This window comes from Mangifera indica, chromosome 14 (assembly GCF_011075055.1).
Source record: "Mangifera indica cultivar Alphonso chromosome 14, CATAS_Mindica_2.1, whole genome shotgun sequence".
Classification (NCBI taxonomy): domain Eukaryota; kingdom Viridiplantae; phylum Streptophyta; class Magnoliopsida; order Sapindales; family Anacardiaceae; genus Mangifera; species Mangifera indica.
This window is the reverse complement of record NC_058150.1, coordinates 2,262,676-2,289,624: the sequence shown is the minus strand read 5'-3', so window position 1 is coordinate 2,289,624 and position 26,949 is coordinate 2,262,676. Positions and strand designations below refer to the sequence as shown.

The following is a 26,949-nucleotide window of genomic DNA, read 5'->3' as shown; positions in this document are numbered from 1 at the left end:
TCTCTTTCTTTCTACTGCCTTATTATTAATGCTTTGCACTTTATCAACAAAAACAATGGAAACCGTAGTCTGGATGGCAAAAAAGGAGTCTACATGTACAAAAGAACATAGTTTCTAGTCTTCTGTTAACTTATCTGATTTAATAATTATGAATCTGATCACTAAATCTAAGGTTTGATTATCTTGATGTAGTTGGTTCTATCCAAAAAAGTGGTTTGATTCTAATGATCCTTATTAGAAAAGAAATGGGAATCAAAAGTTGAAATCTTTTATGCCCTTTACATAATAACCCAATGTTCAATCTCAATTACTGTGTTAATTAAGTGGGTAGTTTATAACCACTGAAATTTTCTTGATAATGGCAGAGGCAGTAACCCCACTAAATAATTCCATGGATGAGCAGAAAATTCTGACAGAATGAATGATAAAAGGGAAGGAAAAGTCTAGAGAATAAAACGGGAGGGCATGCAAGATTACAAAGTGTTGGAATAGTGAGATTCCTACTAAAATTTTGTTTTCTAGTCAAATGTTTCTCTTCCTACAAGTACACGATTTTATGTCATCGGCATATATTTGGCCTACTAATGATCGAACATTTAGCAAGTCTCTTGTGCTAATTTAGCCTTACAATTAGTTAGGATTTGATTCCAATGGGGCAATGTATACGTTTTTTAGTCATCAATCACATGCTGCGCCATCCGCTCTGCAGCGTAATTCATGAACAATCACAAGAAAATTTGATGTAATGTTTCTTGCAAGTTGTTCAATATGTACAGAATTTGGCTTAAAACTCTGTACCGGATGAAGAGTCAAATTAACTTTAACCAGTTTCTCCTTTGAAATTTCACACTGTGTTCTTGTTAGATAGCATTATTAACACTAAAAACAAGAAAATAAATTAATGATTTTACATCGAACATGATAATTTTTTGTCCAATTGGCATCACAAACTTATTTCTCATAGAATTTCGTATCATCCGGACAAGTCATCTTTTTTCTCAACAATGTTTTTGTCATGTGATCCCATAGCATTGATAGATAAGAACAAATACTGATAACTATTTGACGGAGTATTATAATGGAAAAATCCATAAGCCATCTCTAGCAATGAATCAATGATTCAAAGTGTTTTTTCTTGCTTATTCTTGATAGGATCCATTTGGAAAGTGATCATGTCTTTGTCATTTGATCCAATGTATTGATAGATAAAAACAAATTTGATAAAAACTGATAAGTATCGGTTAGAGTATTAACAGAACAGAAAAATTCATTAGATTATAAACAATTGGTTCTAAGTCATCTTTGGTGATGAATCGATAACTCGAAGTGTTTTTCTTGCGTATTCTTAATAAACTAGTGTTAAATATAAATATAGGAGGATCCTATTGGGAAGTAAGAATTTTGGTGTTTATTCTATATTTATCAACATCATTTGTCTTTCATATTAGATTGAGAGTTTGAAGATAAAATAAAAAGTATACATCCATATATGGATAACCCTTGAAAGGAACTATAACTTATTATAATATCCTCTCAATTTTCTCAACCCTAAAACTAGCTAATCTTCACATGTAGAAGCTTATGATATTCATGTAAAGTGAAAGACAAAATGACATCATTTGATGCCAATATGACAAAATTTTAGTAAGTTATGCTCACCCTTTCAAATAAAGTCCAAAAGCATAAATTTTGCAATAATATAAAGCACTTTCCTTTCTACCATTATTCTTTGCTAAAACGACAAGTCATGAACAGAAAACTGCACCAAATTATTGCTAATTCTAATTAATCCACCAAAAATGGTGAGCTTCTGAATCTGGTTCTCTCATAACTTTAGTTGTTAACTTTTAGTTGGGTTTATTTCTAGTGCAAAAGCCAGAGTCTTTTTAAGAGGGTATTGCCATACAACTTCTCTTTAGGAGGCAAAAGAGAAAGAAAAAGGAGATGGTGATAAAATTCGGGAAGAAATAATGGAATACATTTTGACTTTTTTCCCTTGAGAGCTTGAATTGAAAGGTTTGCTTGTATGAGAGAAGAAAGTTAAATTATTATTTCATAAAAAGAGAGCCAGAAAAAAAGTGACGTTAAATTCAATGATAAAAAGAGGAGAATAACTTTACACCTTTAATTTTGCCTTTGTCAGCTGAAATTTCAAGTTTTCCACAGTTGGGTTCTTAGTGCTTTTGTCATATTTTCAATATTTATAACAAAATAAATAATAAAAACAAAATAGCAATTTTTTTTTTAATTCATGTTCTATTAATTGTAAATCATCTAGATGAAGTTAATATAAAAAGACCTACTATCAATCAACAAAGTTTTTTTTTTTTAATGAAGAACTTATTTGAGTGAAATTATTTTTTTACAGTTGAATTAATCACATTAAATAATTAAAACTTTAAATCTAATGTCAAGATTTTGATTTCAAAATGTTATTAGAGGAGATATGTAGTCTTACTTTTTTATATTTAAAATCTCTTCGTGTTACTTAAACTAATTCTATTGGGCTAACAAAATTAATTGCATCTACTTTTGCCAATGAAATAAGAAAAAAAAAAGTTGTTGTCAGATCTCATTAGCTTTCAGCATATGCCTAGATAGTAGAAACCCTAGTCAGATAGAAAGAAAAACAAATTTTCCAGCGAGCCAAACAGACTTTACTTTTACACAAGAAATGAAAAAAACAGCGTATATGCAAAGTACAAAATGAAATTTAAAAAAATGGTGAGTGATGGGAAATTAATGAAATATAATGAATGAGCTCATCCCCACTTGGCATTATATCTTGGAAATTCTAAAAAGCGTTGTCAGTAAGCTTTTCAAAGGATCAATTAATGGCCATTAATTCAATTCTGTAGAAGAAATTAATTGATGAGGACATTCAGCGAGACAAGACAACTGGGTTGTGACCCAAAATTAATTAAATTGAGTGGAAGAAGGTGGATGAATGAAGAAGACAAAACGAAGAGAATGAAGAAGAGGGAGAGAGAGGTTGCCACGTTTTTTTTAAAGCAATTATTGATGTCGTCATTACTACTATGATTTCATTTATAAAATAATTATAATTCCCTGTGAATTAACCGAATTATTGAAATATTAAAATAATAAAAAAAATTTAAATTTTTATTATATTTATAAAATTCAAACTTATCTGATAAGATATATTATTTTACGATTAAATCTTATTTTATTTTAAATTTAAAATTATCATATTTTGACACATCACTTAATCATATCTTTATTAATGCATAAATAATAATTGTTGTTAGTGAACATAAATTTATTCTATTGAATTTAATGGTTTAATTTTAATTATGTCTTAAATATATAAACTTAGAAAGATAAAATGAAGTTTTCAAGTTATATCGTAATGTTTTTAATATTTTAAAAACATTTTTTAAAATTATATTTGCACCCAAAACCTCATTTTGGGAAAAGAATCCTCGCATGTGTCAAAAAAATTAAATTATCATTAATTATTTCACTTTTTCAAAAGTGCTATTATCTCGGATGAAAAGATTTTAAAAATAGTATTTGTATATCATATTTATCATCAATAATCTCTTCTTACTCTTTCACTTTTACCCTCTTCTTCCTTTTAGATGGTTTGGGTGGATTTAGATTTGGATAGGTGGCTGTTCTAGTTGGTTTAGGTTTGAATTGGTGGAAATTGTGACGTGTAGGGTTTTTAGATTTGAATTATAGATCCTGAGTTATTGGTTTTCAAAGTTACAAAAGGGTCAAATTGTAATGTTTGGTTATTCAGATAGGTTTAGGCTTAACAGTTGTGGTTCTAATGGGTTAGAATTTGAATAGGTGGTACCATTATAAGGAATAGTCTTTTAAGGTTTGAATTACAAAAGATAAAATATACGCTTTTAAATTTGTTAAATAATTATAATATTATATTTAAAAGGTTAACCCGAGATATGAAAAAAATTATTTTTCTAATTTTTTATTGTAAAATTATTAATATTGTACACTTATAATATTATATATTTAAAAAATTAAAATTTGGGTTAAAAAAAAAAAAAAGGAGAGATTTATATTGAATGGCTGAAATTAGTGTTTTAAAATCGAACCTTGGGTGGATAGATGTAAATCACTAGGAAGAAGTAAAAGCAGTAAGAGGTGACCGTGACCTAAAAGCCTTGAGTACCTCAACCCCCATATGGGGAAGAGAGGCCGTACAGTTTGTGACCAGCATTGATTGAGTCTTGATCTGATCTCATCAGATCAGAGTCTTGGTGTTGCTGCAAAATTTGCCTGCACTGTCACACACACTAAAACACTCCTTAACAACGTCAAAATAATTATTTTTTCATCATTACACTATCATTCACTCTCGGTCTACGATTTTTACACGTGTAGCCATCTCCTTGATTTGATGCAGGGCAGCCGTCAGATCTGCCTTCCCGGGCCCCTACTGACTTGTTAGCTTGCTAGGGTGACGCTTTACACATGTTTTATTTCCGTGCACCCAAAACCAAAGAAAAGCTTCATAAATTTTGAGTAGCTCGAGAAATTTTGCATGAAAAAGTTAAAAGTGGTGGGCCACATCATCTCGTATCTGCACAGCATGTTGCATGCAATTTTCATACAATTAACACACATAACAATAAATAAATAAAATATTTTTTCATAAATAATTAAAATTTGAGTCCATATTTGTACAGAATGGGCTGGAGATTTGAGCCAATTTGTTCAAATTGGATTAAGCTGAATTTATTCAAATTTGAAAATGAGCTTAATTCAAACGAGTCTGATGTGAATTATATTCAAACGAATTTTTAAATTAAAACTTAATTTGATAGTTAAATATTGATAAATTTATTTTTATTTATATATATTTAAATAATATCATTTTAATTAATAATTTATTTAATTTTAAAATGAGTTTGATAAATTCCAAATCGGCTAGAATATGGAGAATTTAAATTTAAACATATACTTTATTATTATTATAAGGATGTGGGGGAGAAACGCAACAGCTCTTAAATCAATCCAGCTGTCAGAATTATGGATCAGAAATAAGTCAAATTGATTCTTGATATTTGGGATTTTCTGATAAATATTTATTATTGGCTGAATAAAAATATTTAAAAAAAATTGGAGGAGGAAGGCGAGAATCTCGCGGGAGGCAACGGTATAATTCACATTCTGGGTTTGAAAGAGGGAGAATATAAGATAGAACAAAGAGCATAAAAGGGGAGAAAATTTTATGCTTGGTCACACGTGTCACAGGAAGTGACATATCAAAGAAGAAGGGTCTGTTTCTTGTAAGGGATACGGTCAAAGACATAGGGTGAGTGTCAGAGGCAATAGGAGCGCGTGAATCAAGGCAAATCATTTTGCAATCCATTGCTTTATGATTGACGCCTCGCTGACAGCGATGTCAGCGTAGCAGCTGAGATTGCCACAGGCTTTTGTCGTTTCATTTCTTATTTTACGGGCAGCTCGGGCAGTTGAGATGTTTGTATGGGGAGAAGGAGTGATGATAGTGACCACACCTTCTTCCAAGGGCTGTCTTGTCTTTGTCTGCCCGGCATTCAAGACGGGCTACTATTTTTATTTTTTTATTTTTATAATTATAAAATAAAAAAGTCAATAAAATTGTAAAAATTATGATAAAATAATTTTAGGTTAAAATAAAAAATATTTAATTTAATTATATAATATTATATTATTATTTATATTCGAGTTTATATTTATTATTTATGTATAAGTATTTTTTCAAAGAATAAACTTACATAAATTGGATTTGTTTTGAATTAAAATTGAAATGTTTAGTTTAAAATGGGTTTGCATCTAAAAATATAAATTCGAAAATAAAAAACTGAAATTCAAATTTCATTAGAAAAATTAACACTAAATTTATTTTAAATTTATATTTAAATCAATTTATTTTATAAAAATAAATTTAATTTTTAACTTAAATTTAATTTAAAATCCAATATAACAAAACAATATAATAAAAAACAAAAGAAAAAGTTGAAATGGGAATTTTCTTTTTATTATTATCATGCTCTTCTTCCAATGCAAAGCTTTCTTTATACAAATTATAATAAATGTGGAAGGCCCACATTTTTTGCAGATTCAATTTCAGACCCTGTTAGAATGAAAATGATACATTTCCATATTAGTCAGAAAAGCAAAAGCCTAAAAATATCTTTCCCAATAGGTCAAGAACCCAATCTCATGGATGTGAAAGCCCAACATGGATAAACCACCACCAGGCTTCTTTCTTTCTTTTATCATTAGCTTTGTCGATCAAATACTCAAAAATCTCTTTCATGTGCACAAGATACAAATACAAACAGACAATGAGATTTAGGCACACATGCAAAGTTGTTTTCTAGGGGTGAATGAATCCAAATATCCTATTAAAAAATAAGCATTGGATCCAATTAGCTTCTAACATTTAGGAACTAAAACTGAAACTTCTACGAGCAGGTTTCTATTTAAAATTTACTTGGTTGATTCTAATTTTGGGTATTCAGTGTTGTTCACCTATAATATATTAAGATTAAACAAAAATCATGATAGAAGCGTTGTGGGTACAAACATGAAAATTAGGGGTACTCATGGTTGTCTAACCGGTCCATAAGCCTAAAGATATTGATCCAATAGTTTTGATTGTGTTATGAATTGTAACATATCTAATACTATTAATTAACCGCGTTTTTGGTTTTTAACAATTCAAAAATTATTTTTGAAATTCAATTGGAGGAGCAAAATGAAGATGGAAGCAACCGAAAAATGGAAATGAAGAGTCTATAAAGAGGGAGGAGAAAAATGGGGACGGAGAGATGTGAGAGAGGATTTGAAGAGCTAGGCTAGAACTTGAAGTTTTATTTTCGATTATTACCTTACATTATATTAACTTTAAAACATTGTTGGACTGAGCACTCCTTTTTGAAACTCCAAAACCAAGATTACTTCAATTCTGGCATAAAAAGAAACAAGCAATTGATTGATGTTGTTCCTATCAAGAATAGCTATGAAGCCTTTAGGTATGGACGTTCTTTTTTCATGAATGGGTATTCCTTCTCCATTGGGCATTTTTGTCCCTAACTTCATTGAACTAAGAATAACTTATGGAATAAAGTCAACTATGTTGAACAACTTGTGGTTCTTTCGTTATAAATGGTTGTTTCTTAATTCTGAGTAGTGAATGGTTAATTAATCGAAGTACATTTTTTTAACTTAAAAATTGAAACCAAACCAAAATAAAAAAATAAATTGTAAATCAAAATAGGAATTGATGGATCAATTAACCGACATTCTTGGTTCAATACTTTAGTTTCAATGATTTCAGTTCGATTTCTTATTTTTTGTCTTTTAAGGAAAACAAAAAAAAATCAAATAAAATTTAAATGGACTTTACATCAAGATAAATTCCAAACCACAAAACAAAACAAATATTGCAGGAACAACAATGGAATTGTTGTTCAAAACAAATAAATATGGTTTTGTTACGAAAATTAGAGTAAAAAAGACACCCAATCAGGTAATCTAAACATGGTTTTAGATTCGATTCTTGAATTGATTATGATTATTTTTTGTGGTGGAACCAAATCCTATCAACACAATGACTATTTTCATAATATTTGAAACTGTAACCAACATATTGAAGCCGATTTTAGGCAGGAATCGAGAACCAGAATGTTGGATCCTTGGCGGTTTCAGTTAGGATTCCTCCTGATTCCTTTGCTCAACGTTTTGGGTGGGGGTGTTTTGAGATAGTAAAAAGGTTGGGGAAGGGAAGGGATATATGTCAGAAAGGTGAAACGGAGAGGCCAGTTAAATTTAGTTTTTATTTTTATTTTTATTTTTATCACAAAGTGTGAAAATAAATGATTCAATAATAATTACTAGCTTTTAATGAATGGTGATGGTATGATGTGACATATGGTGAAACATTTTATGAATGAACTGAGGTGGGGACAACTAGGAGAACAGAAGACTCATCCACGGGGACATGTAAATGTGCCCATGGACCACCCACCCCCCTTTTTCTAAAGAAACTTTTAAGCCCCCTCAAAATTCTAACCCCACTTTATTTTTTTTCATTATCTTTTCTCATTTTTCTTATATATATGGTACAAATAAAATTTGCTTTATTTTAATTAAAATATAAATAAAAGTAAAACAAAAACAAATCTCCTGTCTTTGAAAAGCAACCACTGAGAACCCTCGACTGAAATAAATATAGAAAAACTTGATCATACTGAGAAGTAAATGAAGAACAAGACGACATAACTGGGTTCTCTGCTGAAACTGAACTTCTGGAATTGAAGTATCAGATATATATATATATATATATATATAGGGGAGGGGAGAAGTTTCGGGTTGAAATTTATAACTTGAGTCGGACCATCCTTTTGAGGACAAATTGACTAAATCAAACAAGTAAAACCTCAAATCTAATGACTCGTCCTATAACCATCGCAATAAGTACCTAAGTCCTCTCACTTGGAGATTTAAATTTTTTGTCACTCAAACAACCACTTGGAGACTATTTGCTGCAGCTACAGAGGCCTGAAATTCTTTAAAAGGGGCTTTTTATAGGGCAACTAAAATAGGCCCAGTTTCACAGAAGGGACCCAGAGGAGGTCAAAAGAGCCCAGAAACCAGGCTTTGTCTAAGTTACAACTTTTTGACATTCCATATCTACATTCATATTTTTAAAGCAAATAAAGTCACAACAGTAAACTTAATCAATAAAGAAAATTACCAAACACTTATGAAAATGTTTCAATTTAGGTGGAATTCCACTATCATATATTGTCCTTTAAGGCCTAAAATTCAGGTGAAGCATCAATATCACATTCACTTCACTGATTCAATGAATGCATTCTATCTTTTGGTCGGCAACCCATATGAATAAAATAATAATATCATCATCATCTGCAACGGTTAAGCATGGGAAGCTCCATTCAACATGGCCAATTCTCAAATGGAGAATAATATTATTTCATTTGCTGATGCCAAAAGGACAAAAGATAAGAAAAGGAAGTTCATTTCTATGCATTTATTCAAGTAGTCCATTGCTACAGAAAAGAATAAAGAACCTATCCAAGGAAGCAGCAGACTCAAGTCAAGTGTAAGGAGATCAGAGGGAATAACCATTTGCCCTTGACAAAAATAATTTTGACTCATTAATTACGAACAAAATAAAAAAAACCAAATTTACAGCAAAGTTACTAACCCGATTTCTAATTTCAGCCTTGCAGGATAGAAGGTTCTGCTGCCAAAGACAGAAAAACACCCCAGCCTGAGAACCCCAAGAATTGTCATCAGTGCAGATTGCCCCAATTCGAGACCTGCACAAAGAATAAAACTGTCCTAAATTTGGTTAATTTTCGCTGCTGCTCCCAGAATCAGAATCAAATTTTGTACGGTCTGGTCTTCCTGTTGTTTCAACCCCATTAGAGAAAATGAAGTTAGCGAGTCAGGCTCAAAAGCTTTTCATTAGTCACTGAAATCTAAATTTCAATTCAATCTGCTGCTATCTGATCCTAGAAATGATGGGCCTCTAACTTTAAGACGCTTTGGCCCAATCTCAATAGGGGGTGATTCTATCAATGCTTTTCCCAAACCATGCTGCAACCTGTCATTTCCGTGGTTATCTTGCTCTTTACTCGTCGCTTCCTCATCAGTCACCTTCTTAAATTTAATACATATTGGAATGGTACTAACACTGGAAAGCTTGTCCCTAGCAGCATTCTCCGAAGTTTCTTTATAGTTAGAAGTATGACTAACACTATGATTTGATTCATCAGACCTGGAGCACTCTGATGGCATCACTTGACCACATCGCCCTAAAGGTTGGACTTTCTTCAATCGCTTCAGCCCCTGTATTGTTAAATGAGCACAATATAAATTTCCAATGATCAATAATTGAGATCAAGCAGAGAATGCCACGAAGCAATGTGACTAGAAGAAAAAACCAAAGCCAACTACATGATTACGAGGTGCAAGGCTGATAACTCTCCAATTAATTGGTCAATTCCTTCTTAAGAATCCAAAACTAACCCAAAATCATACGATAAAATATTTCATTTTAAATCACAAGTTTTCAATTTGAACGTATTCATTTATCATATTACAGGCATCAGAAATTAAGCTCAGTGCTTTAGAAAATAATACCTGATGTTCTGAATTCTTCAGAAACATGGCATCTTTATAAGTTCTTTTCTGCACTTTCAATGACGAACGACGCTTAACCCTAAATATCTCAGAGTCAGAATCATCACTGCCTTGATCCAATGCAGCCCTAACATCAGATCCATGAAGATTGTTTCCAGTACTTAAGAGTTGATTATGTCGTTGAGAGGATAGACAAGATTCATATGTAGTGTGCAATAATCCGTCAGCAGACATTTTAGTGTCAAAAGTCCCAAGATTTAAATTACCTTGCTCATGTACCTGCTTTAAGAAATTACAAACTTCAAAATTTGCACTTCAAAATTTATTCAGAGCATGAAGATATCAGTTACAAACAGCATAAATGATAGGCACATTCACATATCAAGGAGCTGGTCTTACATTGTTGGCCATGCATGAGCTTTCACTTGCAAATGAACAAAGGGATGATGCAGCAAAAGAAAGAGAAGCTTCTGCAAGTTCAGATCTAATATCTTTAGTGCCATGGCTCAAAGTAGGCTGTTTACAACAACTATACTCTAATCTTGTAGACTGATCTTGAGTTTTTTCATAACGCTCAGGGTTCAGTTCAATGCTTATCTCACAATAAGGTGAGTATCCATCGTCAACATCATGCAACATATTTGATGATGGAAAAGAATACAATGCATACAAGTCAACACCACAGTCAGCTTCCTGGTTAAACTCGTCTAAAACTCCTTCCTGCTCAAACTTTTTGGCTGCAGCCTCCATTTCGGCTATGTCCTCCCTCAAGAAAAGTGTAAATGTTCTTCCACATGAGAAGTCAAGGGACTTGACATCTGGAATTGGAAATAAGATCACTATAATAAACAAATATACAATTCAATAACTAAAATTAAGAAAAAGACAAGAGTAAAACATACCATGGCGAAGACACACAGGATGTGAGTAACAACTGCAGTCAAGGAAGGCGATATAACAATCGCGTTTGCAGAGACTGCAGAGAATAGTTCCATAGTTATTTGGAAAAACCCCAGTACAGGCAGCTGATTTCATAACAGACCAGCGAGCACGATGCAGGAAACGTATCAGATTCACAAATGAGACCTTAATGGTATGGTGAGAAACAAGGTCTGCAGATGGAAAATCTAAGTCTTCCAGTAATAAGCCAGTATACAAAAGCATTGCTTCTTTACACAGAAGTTCTTCATGAGGAAGCAAAGGCATCCTACTCAGATGTGCATAACGCCAGCTAGCTACAGCCCCCAATGGAAACCAATCACCGATTGCAAAGTTCACAGCCTCCCCGCAATTGAAACCTGCAGGTTGAAAAGAAAATCAAGACATTATAATATAATAAATATGCAAAATGGGACAGTTATCATTGAAATTTATCATTTAATATTAATACCATTACGCATGCATTGTCAAAGCTTATAGATATTTTACCATGACTGAACCCAGCATGATATGCCCTGGGGAAGGTGATAATAAACTCCCCAGGATTCTGCACAGCCTTATATACTGGGACGTTGTGCTCTAATAAAATATTTGGAGGAAACAGAGTAGTTTTTCCCAAGAGTACATCAAAAGCTCCATCCTCTGCATCAGTTGATAGAATATCATTGGTATAGACATGTTCTCTCACCACCTGTTCAAATTTCAAGGCTGCATGACCGGGGATTCCATACCAAGTTTTTGATGCACCACAGTGATGATAATTAATGCTGCAACAGGATCAATATAATGGCATAATTGGTTTTTACTAGATGGATAAACAGAAAAAATAATTTGGTGTAGTGAAATTAAAAAAAGTGATACATACCTATACAAATAATGATCTTCCACATGCCAAGCAAACATACTAAACAGCATTCCAATGTAAAGCATCGGATCAGTTACCCCCTGAAAAATACTTAACATTAAACAATCCAGGGCAAATACATCATACAGAATTAATTACAAGGGAAAAATAATACTCTAGTTACCGGAATTGCTGTGTCCAGAAGACGCAAAATGGACTTGGGAAGTCGTGAAATTTTCTGGAAACACAACAAAATTTAATATTTAGTTGATATTTGGTTCGGTTCAATATAAAGCACTTAAGTAGTGATATAACCTTATGCCAAAGATTAACTGTGTATTCAGGGTAAGGAAGTAGTAGAAGAAAATACTATATCATACAAAAGAACTTGACACTTTTTCTATGAAGAAATTGTTGGTACATCAATGACTATCTCCTGACATCTGATACTACACGGTAAATCAACATACACTAAAATTTTTGTTGCTAATAATTGTTGTCTCCTCCCTCATTATCTCCCCTTGTCAATCAGGTAGTATATTGTAAGTATTACAACTTAACATGCTATAAGGAGAATCAAGTCAACTATCATAAGTTAAATTATAATGGCTTTAAAACATCATTCAATTCATAGCCAAAGACCAGCCATGGATGTGGATAGTCAAGGATATGAGTCAGAAATTTTGAAGACCCTGCAATAAATACAGGAACTGTGGCACCCAATTCTGCAATAACTGTTTGCAGATCAGATCTTAAGGCTCGACTCTACGCACATTCTCAAGTGTACATATGCCCAGATTAAATGTTACTTCCTGGTATGCAATCCCTTAACTTAAACATTGAAATTAATCAAATCATCATAGATCATGATAGGTTAAATTTACTTTCTTTGTTCTTTAAAATTGTATAAGGGGCTTCCAAATGATTTGCACAGTGACCTATCCATGAGTTTTGGTTATACTTGATTGAGTTGGGGAATGTTCGTACAACTAAGTAACCACAATTCCATGTCAGGCCAATGTACATACAGTAAGAAGACTTAGAAAAAGTGAACTAGAGTGAAAACCATGGAAGCTGTAAAAATGAAGCCAATTGTACCCCCCAAAGTAATACAGTTAAGGAAACAAACCTATATAAAATAAAAAATGAAAAAAGCACAAAAGAGATAGAAGAGTTGACAAAATCAAGACCTTCAAATTCCACTTGCTATTTCCAAGCGGATCACTAGAAGAAGATGAAAAGGCACTACCATCAACGTCACATGCATATTCAACAGTTTCTGTCTGTCCATAAGCAATTTCACGCCAAAATTCCTTTTCCAAGTACCGGGCAGGAAGACAGCCAGCACTAAAATATCTACGAGTAAAAACCTTGTCTGCCATTTTCTCGAAATCACGAAATGTGTAATTCCTGAAATTTTAAACGTACTCAATACCTAATAAAAATTATCGAGTCAACAAATTGTTTTTTTTTTTTAAATTAAAAACACTCACCTGCCACTGATGGAAAAAGTAATTTTGTCTTCAGCATCCCACTCAGCAAGACGAAGAGGTTGTACTCTAGGTGTGAACTTGAATCCTACTTTCTCCTTCATCAAAACAACCCCGGCAGGAACAGAAGCACTCAAAGGGGATATAATCTTGCATAAACCTGAAGTTTAAGTGAAGATTCAAATAGTGAAAAAGTTTGTCTAGAATGAAAACTACTGAAGCTGAAGATAACAAGACCAAAAACAGAACACTATGTGCTAACTCATATTCATTGAACGATGTGAAGCTGCTAAGAAAGGAAAAAACACTAGTTACTGTACTGAAAAAAAATGACAGGCCAGAAGAGTCAGTTTTCACAATTAAGGCCCTCCATTCTCCTCTTGCCAAATGCATTAAGCTTAATTAATAATTCTCGTATTTTCCACATGGCCTTTTGGATCAGTAAGCTTTATATTATATGAGTGTTAACACATTTTCTTCCATTAAATTTGTGGTGTTATTTTTTCACAACTATATTATTGAACAGATATTTTCAACACTCCAAATCATATTTTCATAATCAATAGCTAAAACCACTAATTACAGCATAGACTCACTTTACACAATACAGAACTAAAATCATAAAACATTCCAGTCAATGACCAAACTGATGATATCACTTTATACATACACAACCAGTAACCAGTAGTTATATATACAAGGGAAAGGTTAACATCGGAAATGAATGGAAAAACATCAAGTCCTCAAAGTATACTATATCATTTATAATTCAAAAATGAGATTACAAAAAATCTCAGTTTTACTTTTGGTACCAATTAGAAAGAGAATTATTTAGTTGATAAATGACAGGAAACTTCAACAACTGTCAAAAGTATAATCACCAGAAAGCACAATGCAGTTCAGAAAAAAATAAAATGCAGTTACCATATTGTGAAGCTTCTGGAGCTATCTTCTGTAGATAAACCAAAGGGTCCTCAAATTCATCCTTTGTTGGGCAGTACACAGGACATTCTGGGATTTTTTCTGTCCACTCTAGATCTTTAGTGTCAAACTTATGAACCTTCCGCTTGGAAAAGGCATCCCTCCCACTTGAAAATGAGTCTGCATTACCATGTAATCTAATTCCACATGATGCTGAAGCTTTTAAAGAATCTCCTCCGCTTCTAGTCATCATATTCGAGACACCTATAGTCTGACTAATGGTTTCTGATTTTACTCGCTGAAGTCTTTTACGCTTCAGAAATTCCAAGGCATTTTTAGCCTCTCTGGACAAGCATACCCTTCCTTCCACCTGTAAAAAGGTTTAAAAAAACATGTAATAAATCAGAGTAACAGAAAGGTATAACATGATAAAAGCACAGAAGATGGCACGTGAGATCACAAACTTAAATTAAATATTCTCCAACACAGGAAGACCAATAGTGTGTGCAGAAAATGAATGAAACCACAATTTACAAAAATAAGCTAGAGCTCCATAAACCAATTATCTTTCCAGAGGATAATGGCGAATAATTCCTCTAGTGCAATAATTGCGCACAAGTAAGACCACTTTGTATAAAGTTAGATAGATCAAATGTGAGGGAAAAAAAATCAAAAGAGTAAAAGAATGACAAAAACATACAGAATGAAAGGCCATTCATACAAAAATGAAGGGCAACACAATGTACTAAGAAATAATAAAAAATACCATAACCAAAATCTATTTTATCAAGTGAGCGGAGTCCAAGAATAAAAAGGAAATCAACCTCAAATAGGAAAAAGAAATCAATTCCCATAATTTCGTACATCCTTACCAAAACAAAAAATAAATCCCATAATTAGGAACATAAATAAATCTTACATCATAGTTATCAAAGGTGCGCTGCCTAGGCGACATTTACTTAGGGCAATATGGCCATCGCCTTAAGTATGGTCAAGGCAACTAATGGTTCAAAAGCAATCGTCTTTAGTGCTTTTTTTATGCCTTTAGAGAAGCTTTAGGCATAAAAAAAAGGGGTTTTATCATAAACTAGGCTCTCTTTGACTAAATTTGAGGGCTACTGACAATTTTGGCAGTCTTAAGCTATTTGTCAGGTTTTGGGCAATCTTCAACTAAATATGAGGGTCATTAGCAATTTATAAGTCCCTATCAAGGTTTGAGAGATTAAGGTCGTTGAACAAGTTCAATGATTGGCGAAGAGGTTACTAGAGAGAATTAAGGTTGTCGGATATGTTGTTGAGAGCTAAAGTTGTTGGATAGATTGTCTGCCACTAATCCCTTATATAGTTGTTAGAGAGGTTTAAACATGAGAGCCAGTTGCTGGTCTGATCTAAGACTACTCATGAAGTTGCTAATCAATTTTTTATTATCAATGTAGTAAAAAATTATTTTAAATTTAATGAAAATGGGAAATCTTTTAATGGAATTTTTTAATCAGCTCAAGTTAAAAAAACAATGCCTTTGCCTCACCTTTTTGTCTAGCCCATAGGACCTCTCATTGCCTTTTGGCACTTTTTGCCTTGGACAACTATGCCCTACATTTAGGATGGCTCACATCATTTTTCACTAGAGAATTTTTCAATATCATATTACCACTTCAAATTTCACTCATAACAGCCATTTTATGCACTGATATGCTCCATGAAAAATTTAAAAAGGTCTTTTATAGGGCTTTAAAATGGTCAATATTTTTGTTGCTTCCGGTAACTATAGACTCATTATCTACTACATCAAAAAATCAGAGACCTTGGAACCACTTATAATTATTGTACAAGGCTAAAATCCAATATCATACACCCCATATATTTGTCATCAAAAAACAGTCGTCAATTCCAAATCACAGATCCTAAATCCTGATCAGCATCATCTAAAATATCCACATTCTTACTTTATTCCATCTTAAAACCACAGTGTGATCCAGCAGTTTTGATGAAAAGAAAAATGATGATATTTTATTATGATGAACTTGTAAAAAGGATTTAGGTGTTAATTCTCAGGCACCAAGAAAGGAAGACAAGAAACTTTGACATCTTTTGTTTGCAATGCAGTACCACCCAAGCAATCTTGAGGGCTCTTGCCAATCTACTCTATTTGTTATTGTCCTACGATAAAGAAGAAGCTACTAAATCACAACAGAGCTAAAGAAAAACCTAACTAACTTGCAAAAAATCATTACAATTGTGATGCCTAATTCACCTGCTCCCTAATAACCACAGGGCTAAAGAAAAAACTGAGCAAATGAGCATAAACCATACATTCAGTCGAAACCAATAAAAAATCTTTCCATAAAATTTCCGTCAGAACATAAGGATTCTATCCGCTTCAATTATAATTAAATAAAAATGAATCTATGGATAAATCAATTACAAGAGATCACACTGATTCGTTATTCTTGATTAAGCTCAGAAACGAGTTTTGGAAACACGCATGTTTATGTTGTTAGTCTATACAGTCCATATCTTCCTCTGCGTATTTTCAACTACAACAAAATTTAATTTGACCCAACGGCGCATTGACCATTTCCACTCTTACAAATATAAAAAATTTAACTCACGGCTTTCAATCTTATCCAAACAGTCAAAAACAGCAACTGCATCAACCAATATCTAAAAGAAAAAAAAAATTGCATGATTCAACAGAAAAAATTATAGAAATAGACATTAGAATTATACAAATTTTATTCTATAGCAAAGAAAAATATCAGCCACGGGACCCCAGGGAAACATCAACAGGATCGTTCATAACATGAGTATTTTATTAATTTCTTTAATAATAAATAAATAAGAGCTCTACATACTCATAGATACCCACAACAAATGCAAAATAAATTTTCCGAAGAGATAGGGGAAAATGGAGTAAAAAATTCAGAAACGGAGACAAAACCGCAGCAATGTATAAGATCTGAAGAACGAAACGGAAAAAAAAATTAATGAAAATTTCACTAAATTTTGCAAAATATTATAGAATATTGAAGTAGAGAGGCATTAAAAAAGAAAAGTTGAAGAAACGAACACATACCATTTCATTCCGCAACCGTTCACGATACGTCCCCGTTTTATCTCTGAATTCACCGAACAAACAAGGATAAAAACTAAAAAAACCGAAAGAAATCACAAAGCAAATACTAGATCACGATCTTATCCATTGACGATCAAAGCCAAGCCTGAAAAGCCAACCACATTCTCTCCAGAAACGAAGAAACTCAGTCAAACTCAGAGATCCAATTTCTTCAACAAAATGATAAAAACACATTCAAATTAACAACACAGGATGGATTAACATTTCTGGCGATAAAAAGGAATTTATTGCCAGATAAAGCGGTTTTCCGGTAAAAAAGTGGTTTACCGGCAATAATGAGAAGAGAGAGAAACAATGGATGAGAGAGAAACAGAAAAAGAGAAAGGCTCAGAAAACCGGAATAGAGCTTGGAGAGGATAATTTATAGTTTTATACTGATAAATGTATTATTGCTTTTCTGATTAATTTATTTTATTTTTAAATGATTAAAGTAAAATTTATTAAATAAATTAAAGAGCGAAAAGTGAAGTGTGAAGGAAAGCAAGTGGTGGTTGTTAGGTGGTTCAACCAAACGCCTTGCCGGCCAAAACGCGTTTTTCTCTTGCGTTTCGATTCTAGCTGGGATTTGGCAGTTCCGTTTTTTATACGTTTACAATTTTACCCATTTTTTTTTTTAAATTTTACCACCAAAACGAGATAAAAAATGAAGTATTGGTTACTTTTATTGTGGGTGTTTTTGTCCACATGGGGAACGGTGCTGTCGAAGACTTGTAGTTTCTGTTTGGGTCAGAGAAAAGAAAGTGGCTAGAAAGACGGAAATATTACATGTGCTTATTTCCGCGGTATGAATGTGTCAAATGTGATAATCTCACCGTTGATTTTTTTCATCATTTAATCTCAACGGTCATAAGTGATAACTATTGTAAGCCTGAGATCCCAATTGCGTGTACTTTTTTTCATCATTCTGCCGACCTGTACAGGATCATTTCTGCCTATCTTACCTTAGAGTTAGTTAGTCTATAATTCAAAGAGGACAAAATTACCCGCGGTTGGTTACCATTTGATGCCTATTTTCGACATTTCACTTGCTCCAAAAGAAAGGAGAACTCGACACGTGTTCCAATCTCTTGAACAATATTGACATTTGGCAGCAGGATGAAGCGGCGGTTTTAGGAGTTCTGTATAATAGCTGGCAGGTGCAACGAGGCTGGATGACCGGCACCAGCCTTTCGCTCTAGCGACAAAACCTAAGACAGCCGAATCCATGAAACAACAGTTGTTTCCGGTTTCCCGTAACTTTTTATCTCTAACGACGTGGCTGATTCTCACTGGACTCTTTCGAGTTTAATCGTTTTATTTTTGTTACGCGGAGATTGGTCTAATGATTAGTTTTCCACAGTCAGCGAAAACGAAACTTTGGCGGCTCGGCTTTAACACGGAGTCAACGTTCTACTGTAGTTCCCGGCTCAACTCGGCTGAGCTCTGTATAATTGGAGCCGGCTTCATCTTATTATATTCTTATTATATAGTAATTTAAGAAAGTTAGTTTGATTATTTGCTATAAAAGCGCGGTATTATTGTTCCATTAATTTGGTTGTTAATCACATGATTAAGCAATTAATTAAACTAATTTTTTTTTTTTTTGCAAATTGCAATATTCTTGGCACCACATGACAAAGGATCCCTTTTTTAATATCTCAAGTAACAGCCTCACATTAATAAAGGACGCTTGAAGGGTCACCAAAATTTATTCACAACACTCCTTAACTCCACGCAACTTGGCGTGTACGTTTTCTACTCGCCCTACATGATTCCAAACTTATCATGTGAGGGTTAATTTCGTAATTTAAAAGGCTTTAACTATGGCCACAGAGGACGCTTGGAAAGTCGAGAATTGACGAAAATGCCATGGTGAATATAGTACGGAGTAACTTAAAAACCTTCCGCATTTTGGAATTGCGTACGCTTTGGGAGTACAGCCACAGAAATTGGGCCTTGACTGTGTAAAAGAAGATAAACGAAAATAAGAATATTGTGAGCCGTTGAATGCGTGTGATCAAGGGTGAGGATTGGGTTTGATTGATTGGCATTGAAAATTTCCAACCGATAAGACTTGAATTTTTCAAAAAGGGAAAAGATTGACTAAGCTTGATTTGAAACTCGGTTGACTTATCAAGTATGGAGTCCATGGAGTGATCAAATCAAATCATCAAGAACTTTTGGATGGTTCAGAATATTAATTGGTGTAGTTGTTATCTGGAGCCTCATTTATATCACCACCTCACCGCCAACGGTAAGTTAAAAATGGGTTAACACCTAACGCCGCTGTTTCTAAATCAAAATAATAATAATAATAATAATATGGTTTCTCTCGCAGGACTATATAAGTATAAACCTTCAAATGATGGACGATCCATCATCAACGAAGTCGTTTGACAAAAATAGCAGCATGTAAGTCTACAAATAACAAAATAATGATTTTATATATATTCCAACATATCTAAAAACAACACATTTTTTTCATTCTTTAAGAAGTGTAATAATGTATTTCAGCTCATTCTATTTGAAAATTTAATAATTCAATATCCTTTTCGGATTAAATAATTAGTAATTTAATATATTTAAAATATTAAAATAATTTCTAAAATCATTCTTGATTTTAATTTTATTAACATTTTATATTTTTATCATAATTCAATTTTAATCATTTATATTATATCTCAAGATTTACTATTGAAGGTAAGTGGTTAAACACCAATAGTGTTTAATTTATCAAACTCTTGAACTTAAAAAATTTCAATATAAATTGATTAAAATAATATTATTTTTATTAATATAAATTAAAATAATATTATTTTAATTTTTTTTATTGATCTATATTATCAAGTTCAGATTTTAAGTTTAACTCAAACTTAATTTAAAATCTGATTTTTTTTGAATTTGATTTAATTTAAATTTATATTTTTTTTCTAGAGATGTCGTGGATGTTAAGAATTCAATTGAGAAAGAATACACATGGGCGACGGCAAGTGGGATTAGATGGTAATTGTTGACCAAGTTTTGTGCGGGAAATACAAGTTTGGTAAACACAACAACCAACGAGTCCTAATCAACTAATAATTGGCGCGGCTAATTGAGCCGATTTATTAATTAAGTCATAGGCACATCATGCTTTGAGCATGACATTAACCATACACATGATACGGTTCGTTTTAGTTGATCACATATATTTCATTAAATAACAAATTAAATATGATAAAATTATATGTCGTTTTTTTTTAATATATAAATATTAAAAATATATATAATATTATTTAATTAAATATTATAATTTGGAAAGATGTGTCTTTTCAAATTGTACTATTCGTTCTCTTTTAAGTGGTATTGTCATATCCTTTCAAGTAAAAAAAATAAATTTTTAAATTAAAAAAAAAATTAAGGTAATTCACAATATATATATATATATATATATATATATATATATATATATATATATTACAATCAGGGAATCTGTCCAATTTTGTTGAACAGACAAACTCTCAAAATAATGATTAGACCCACAATTATTGTATTAGATATATTAGGGTTTCGCATTATGTGATCTCATTATTCAATCTTAAGATAATCAATCCAATATTTTTTTAACATGGGTGAACAAGTTGCTCAAACTTTAACTTTTCACAAGGGGACTCTTTCCCTTAACTAGAGATGATAATTTCAATCTGAATTTAGGGTCCTAACTCTCTTCGACTCTAACAGGGAAATGATTTTTCAATAGACACAAGGAAAAGAATGTGGATGAAAAAAATTTCTATAATTGGAGACGGAAATATATGTGTCTCCTCCTCGTCCTGACCCTGCCCCCATCCTCATCTTTGTTCCCATATTTTTATATTAATATATTTACTTAAAATACTAACATATTTTTATAGTTTTAGATTATATATATTTTTTAAATTTATTTAGGTTTTTGTTATATATATTAAAATGGTTAATGTATGATATTTGTGATATTTGAAATAGTTGATTGATTTTAATTTTACTTAGTTTTATTATTTAATATATTTATGTTGTATTTATAAGGTATGAGAAGAAAATTTTTTCTCGCGGATATAAAGAGAAGATTTTTTCTCTTAGGTACGAGAAAGGGATAAAGAGAAAATTTTTCTTCATGGAGATGAGATAATTAATCATTGTCATCTTCATAATAGAGATAAAGATTGATATCCTCTACGAAGATTATGATTGATATCCCCTCTCTACCCTTTTCCGTTGTCATCTCCACCCTTAATCACTCAAATTAACCTTTGGGCTCATAGAAAATATATTTTTGATAAAACCATCCTTAGAATGACATAATTGTTCTCTTAATGTTGGTGCGTGTCATATTCCATATGGAAGATTCCTTGAGGAATAAAAAATAAAATTGGCGAGGCACTAACATTACATTAAGCTCCAAACGTGACAAGGGGGTACAGAAATAATTAAATTAAATTGATTATGTAACCTTATCTTATTCCCACCTACTATTCTCTATCCACATTTAAATATATAATTAATTAAAAATTAAATTAAATATTATTTTCACTACACTAACACCTCCACCACCTCCTGTTAATTAAATTCGGAATCTTGATGGCAGGTATCTTTATAATATAAATGCAACTGCTCTTTTTAGTACAAAAGTGCTTCCTACACTAACTTTCATAATCAATTTCTTATATAGTTTTAAAAATAATACAAATTACTGAGATTAATTATTATTTTTTAACATTAATTAATGCTTGAATAAGATAATCACGATTAATTTAGTAAACAACCCATTTCACATCTTAGAGAGGAAAAGCTTAAAGTAATGGCCAATTATGGTGTCCATGAACATTATTGCAATTTTCATTCCATAAATATGCTGATAATTTCATAACGCTGTTATCATTTGGTCAAAGCGACATAATTTTACTTCCCTTTTTCTGCTTTATTTCTTTTTATAAATAAATAATTAATTAATTAAAAAGCACTTGAAAGCTATTGTTTTGTTTTTATCTTGCGGGTTTCCCCTTTTCTCTTATTTAATTAATAATTAATTAATTAATATTTATTAGTTTGAGTTTAACTTAAATGAAAAATAGTTTGATATAAGTTTAATTTGAGTTTGTAGAGTCAAAATTATGGATGGTTTGAGTTCAATTCGAATAAAAATGATTTAGCTTGAGTTTAGTTCGAGTTTACAGTTTGAATTCATAGTTCGGATTTGTGACACAGATTCATATTTCAAATTTGTGATTTATTGAATAAATGATGTTGTTTTATTTAATAATGGGTAAAATAATATTTTTTAATAATTATTTAACATAATTTGAATTGAGCCACAAATCAAATTCAAACATAATCGAATTATTCACCTAATTTGTGAGTTAGACTAAACTGAACTCTTTCGAACTTAAGTTTTATTTTATTCAAAATAAATTAAACCTTTTCACTCAAATTTGGTTCGAATTTAAGCTAAATAAATTAAAATAGGGTCGTATTGAGTCCAACCCTAATTTAATTCATAATCTAATAAATCCACTAGGATTAAACATTTTAATTAAAAAAATAATTTTACAACCTGTAATTGTATTTTAATTTTGAGCAACACTATATTATATATTTTTGTATATAATTTAGATATACAAATAATGATTAAATATTATTTTATTTTTAATTTAAAATTATTTAATTATATTATAAAATATTACCAATATACCTAAATTATATATAAAAGATTTTTATGTAAAGTTTTATGATATAATTTATTTATTTGTTTTTGGGTTTTCGGCTAAATGTGCCACCGAATGTCAACCCAAAATAGTGTAAGAAAGTCAAAGCTGAAATATGCTCCCACAGATTTCATTTTCATGAGAATCCCCGTAGAATTTTTCTGCATGCAGACAAGTACAAAGCCAATAGATTTTACAAGGCTGGCTAGCTGATGATGACACGGAAAATATTTTACCCAGTTTAGTCTTCTTCTTCCTTGTAAATTTCACATGCATTTGAACGAGTCTCACAAACAACAGCGTCAAAATCTAAATTCAACACAAAAGAGTCAAAATTTCTATTAACCCAACAACGACAGAACAGAAAGAAAGAAAGAAAGAGGGCATTGAAGATCCCACGTCGCACTTTAAAAAAAGAAGAAAAAGCGAACCCTAACTTTTATGCTTTTGATTTATTCAACACGTTTAAAAACAAAAACCCATTTGAGGCTTCAAATTTTTGAGCTAAAAGTCACCATGTTTTCACACTACAATTGCACACAGATTGTGAAAAAGGGTCTTGTTTTTGCCACTTTATCTCTGTTTCTCTCTTTCCTTCAAATATGAACATAAATATTTGACAGATTATATTCCAAGCTTTATTTGTAAGTCATATCTCAGATGAATATAGCCTTTAAATTCTTTTATTCTTCTTCTGCAAGTGGATGTTCCTCAACAACAGGGCAGAAGAAGCTTTTGATTTGAATAAGTAAATAAATAAATCTGTGACTTTTCTGGTCAAACCCATTGCCCGAACAACTAGCAAAACTTGAATATTCTTTTATTAAAGATCCTCTAGACAATAATTGGGTGGGATTTTTGTCAATTTAGTTTGGCCAATCCGAAATTCGGTGGTGACGTATAAATAATTGATTGGCCAAGACTGCCATGACTTAGACCTTAAAATTTTTCTGGGTCAGGATGAGTCCAAATAAAAACAAGTGTTTTAAATTGATTAGAAAAGACTTCTATTTATGCATATATTTCATTTCCTTAAGATATTGGCATGAAGTACACTTCAAGTCTAATTATTTTTCCTGAATTTTCAAGTAATTAAAACGCTGACATCACCATTGAATTTATATCAGTTGTAAGTTCTTTTTATTTAATATTGGTGTATGGGGGATGAATCTCTATTTGGGTTTAGGGGGATGAATCTCTATTTGGGTTTAGGGTTTTGAACTTCTTGTTTATTTTGATGTCAAAATTTTTGTATCCTTATTAAATTTGGTCGTCATATATATAGAGATGGCAATGGGGTGGATACAGATCAAATATCTTAATCCTTATCTTAGTCCGTGCAAGAGAAATATTTTCGCATCCTCACTTAGTTAATATGTGCAAGAGAAACATTTTCCCATCCTCGCCTAATTCTCGATATGAGAATGACATGAAATCTTTATCCCTCTTCAGGCAAAAAAATATTTTCCTCTTCCTCCCCTCGTCCCAACTAGAAAAATTCCCTATAGTTTTCCCTTTTCATCCCCTATGAAAAAAATCAAATATATAAAATATTTATTAAGTATTAAAACATATTTATAATAATTTAAAACATTTTAAGATAATTTAATATGTAGGGTTTAGAAAATATACATGAGAATGGACAAACCAAAAAAAAAAACGGATCAAAAATATATTTATCTCTATTATCATTCTCGTTTTTATTAAGGAATCACCTCCCATTTAAAGAAAAAACGGGTTAAAGACTCGATTTTATAAGGCCATCTATCATCTCTAATCATATATGGACAAGATAGGAGAGTACAATTAGAAATTTGTTAACAGCTACTTTTGGAATTTAGAAATATAGTGTACCTGCCAAATGGAAAAATTATGTGACCAATCAACTATCTTCTTAATAAATCCATTTGTAAAGAATAATCTATTCCTAAAAATTGTACCCAGTTTTGAAATTCTTGAGCCCAAAAAAAGACTGGAGTGAGCCCAACAATGGGCACAACGATGGGTGTATTTGGAAAGAGCTGGGGTGTTTTAAAAAGAGTCCCATTCAAATGTGTATATTATGGCTTATCAACAAAATAAGCTCGCAAGATGTTGTAAAATCCGCTTAATAAGTTAATAAGCTTTTATATTTTAATTAACATGATTATCAATACCCATCCCATTAGGGGTATGTATGATTCAGTTTTAACTATAAAATTATTTAAAAATTATAATTTAATTTAATTTATAAAATGTTTCAGTTTGGATCGATAAATTTTAAAAAATAGTTTTCTATTTCGGTTGTAGTTTAAACAGTTTCCTAACTGAGCAAAACAATAAACTATATTTTTTAAATAAAAATAAATAAATAAATATATATATATATATATATATATATATATATATATATATATATATATATATATATAACCATATTTGAGAGAAAAATTCAATAAATAATAAGATGTACAACTTTCTTTTTTTATATATTTTATCATTTTCTTTATATGTTTATTTCATATTTTAAATAACTATAATTCAATTATTATTTATTAAATACAAGATATTTGAAAGTGAATGATTTTTAATAAGTTCAAACCACAATCTAATTTGATTTGATTTGTTTGAAAAATTTTTAAACCGTTTTTTTTAATTTGGTTTAAAAAAATTCTTAAATTACACCAAATCAGATTGTATATACCTAGACATCCTTCACAATTGACTGAAATTACAATTTTGATAACTCAATTCTAACCCAACAAACATTAAAAAAGAGAGAGAAAAAAAAAATGATTCTTTCATATGGGTTGCACAAGAAGAATGAAAGAAGGGCGTTTATTCAAGGCAGTACACTGAGAGTGTTATTGGTAACAAAAAAATCTTTGAAAGTAAAATTAAAATCCTATTATTTGAAAGATAAATTTAGTTATAAAATTTAATGACTTATCCATTACACTCTTAATGAAATAAAAAATATATATATATTCTAAATATATAATGTTTTGTGATCTTGATAGTCTAGATCAAATTTTCAGAAAAAATATGAGTAGTGTTATATGTATAAATAATTTGTATAATTTTATGTATAAATAATGATATATCACTATTTGATTCGATAATTTTAAATTAAAAATAAAATAATATTTAATAATATGTTATTGTCTGTATATATAATTTTATTGAAAAAATAATATACTAACCATGATAGACAATGCTAGGCTTGATAGTTTAATATATGCCAAATATATTTGGCATTATTTTCAAGAAAAAACAATTAAGTTAAATATCTCTTTAAGACAAAACTTTTATATTTCAGAAATTAAGATTACTAAAGTTGACTACATGTGGTCAAGGGTGGTCAAAGAAATTGCAGTGAGTCATATCGGATCGGTTCTGACGTGGGATACTGTACCTAAGGGTTGAATCAAGTTTAGACCCATCAATTAGGAATTCTACCGGGCCAAACCGGATCATTAGGATTAAAAGGGCCGTAGTACAATCCAGAACCCCTTGGTCCATAAGCCTTTAGTGGGCAGTCAGCCAAATTATAATTCTTAATATTTTTTAATTTTATTTTTTTAAAATATTTTTAAATTGATTGTGCCATGTCAGGTCACCAACTCTGGTATGACCTGTAAATACCAACAATACCGTTACAGGCATGCCAACAAAAGGAGGTTTGGGCCGGCCTGACCTCCTCAACAGACAAACATTTAATGCGGCAGACGGGCACAGTTTAGGTGGAAACAAGATAAATAAATAATGAGAACAGGAGAGAGAGACAGA

The 26,949-nt window shown here is 31.3% G+C and overlaps 1 protein-coding gene across 3 annotated transcripts; it reads right to left on the bottom strand.

Moving 5' to 3' along the window:
- Positions 1-8,945: 8,945 nt before the first annotated feature.
- LOC123196256 (lysine-specific demethylase JMJ706-like) lies at positions 8,946-17,863 on the bottom strand. Of its 3 annotated transcripts, XR_006497653.1 has the most exons (12): positions 17,423-17,863; positions 14,350-14,716; positions 13,429-13,585; positions 13,126-13,345; positions 12,120-12,173; positions 11,957-12,036; positions 11,581-11,858; positions 11,055-11,450; positions 10,552-10,970; positions 10,153-10,434; positions 9,212-9,858; positions 8,946-9,137 (listed from the first exon to the last, which is right to left on the bottom strand). XR_006497653.1 is itself a non-coding variant. In XM_044610207.1 (11 exons), exons 1-11 carry the CDS (start codon positions 17,423-17,425, stop codon positions 9,496-9,498), a joined length of 2,619 nt encoding a protein of 872 aa, XP_044466142.1. In that variant the 5' UTR covers positions 17,426-17,863; the 3' UTR covers positions 8,946-9,495. The 3 variants fall into 3 exon arrangements, 2 of the variants coding, with proteins under 2 accessions (XP_044466142.1, XP_044466143.1); XM_044610207.1 differs by having other exon boundaries at positions 8,946-9,858; XM_044610208.1 differs by having other exon boundaries at positions 8,946-9,858; positions 10,153-10,431; positions 17,423-17,861.
- Positions 17,864-26,949: the final 9,086 nt, after the last annotated feature.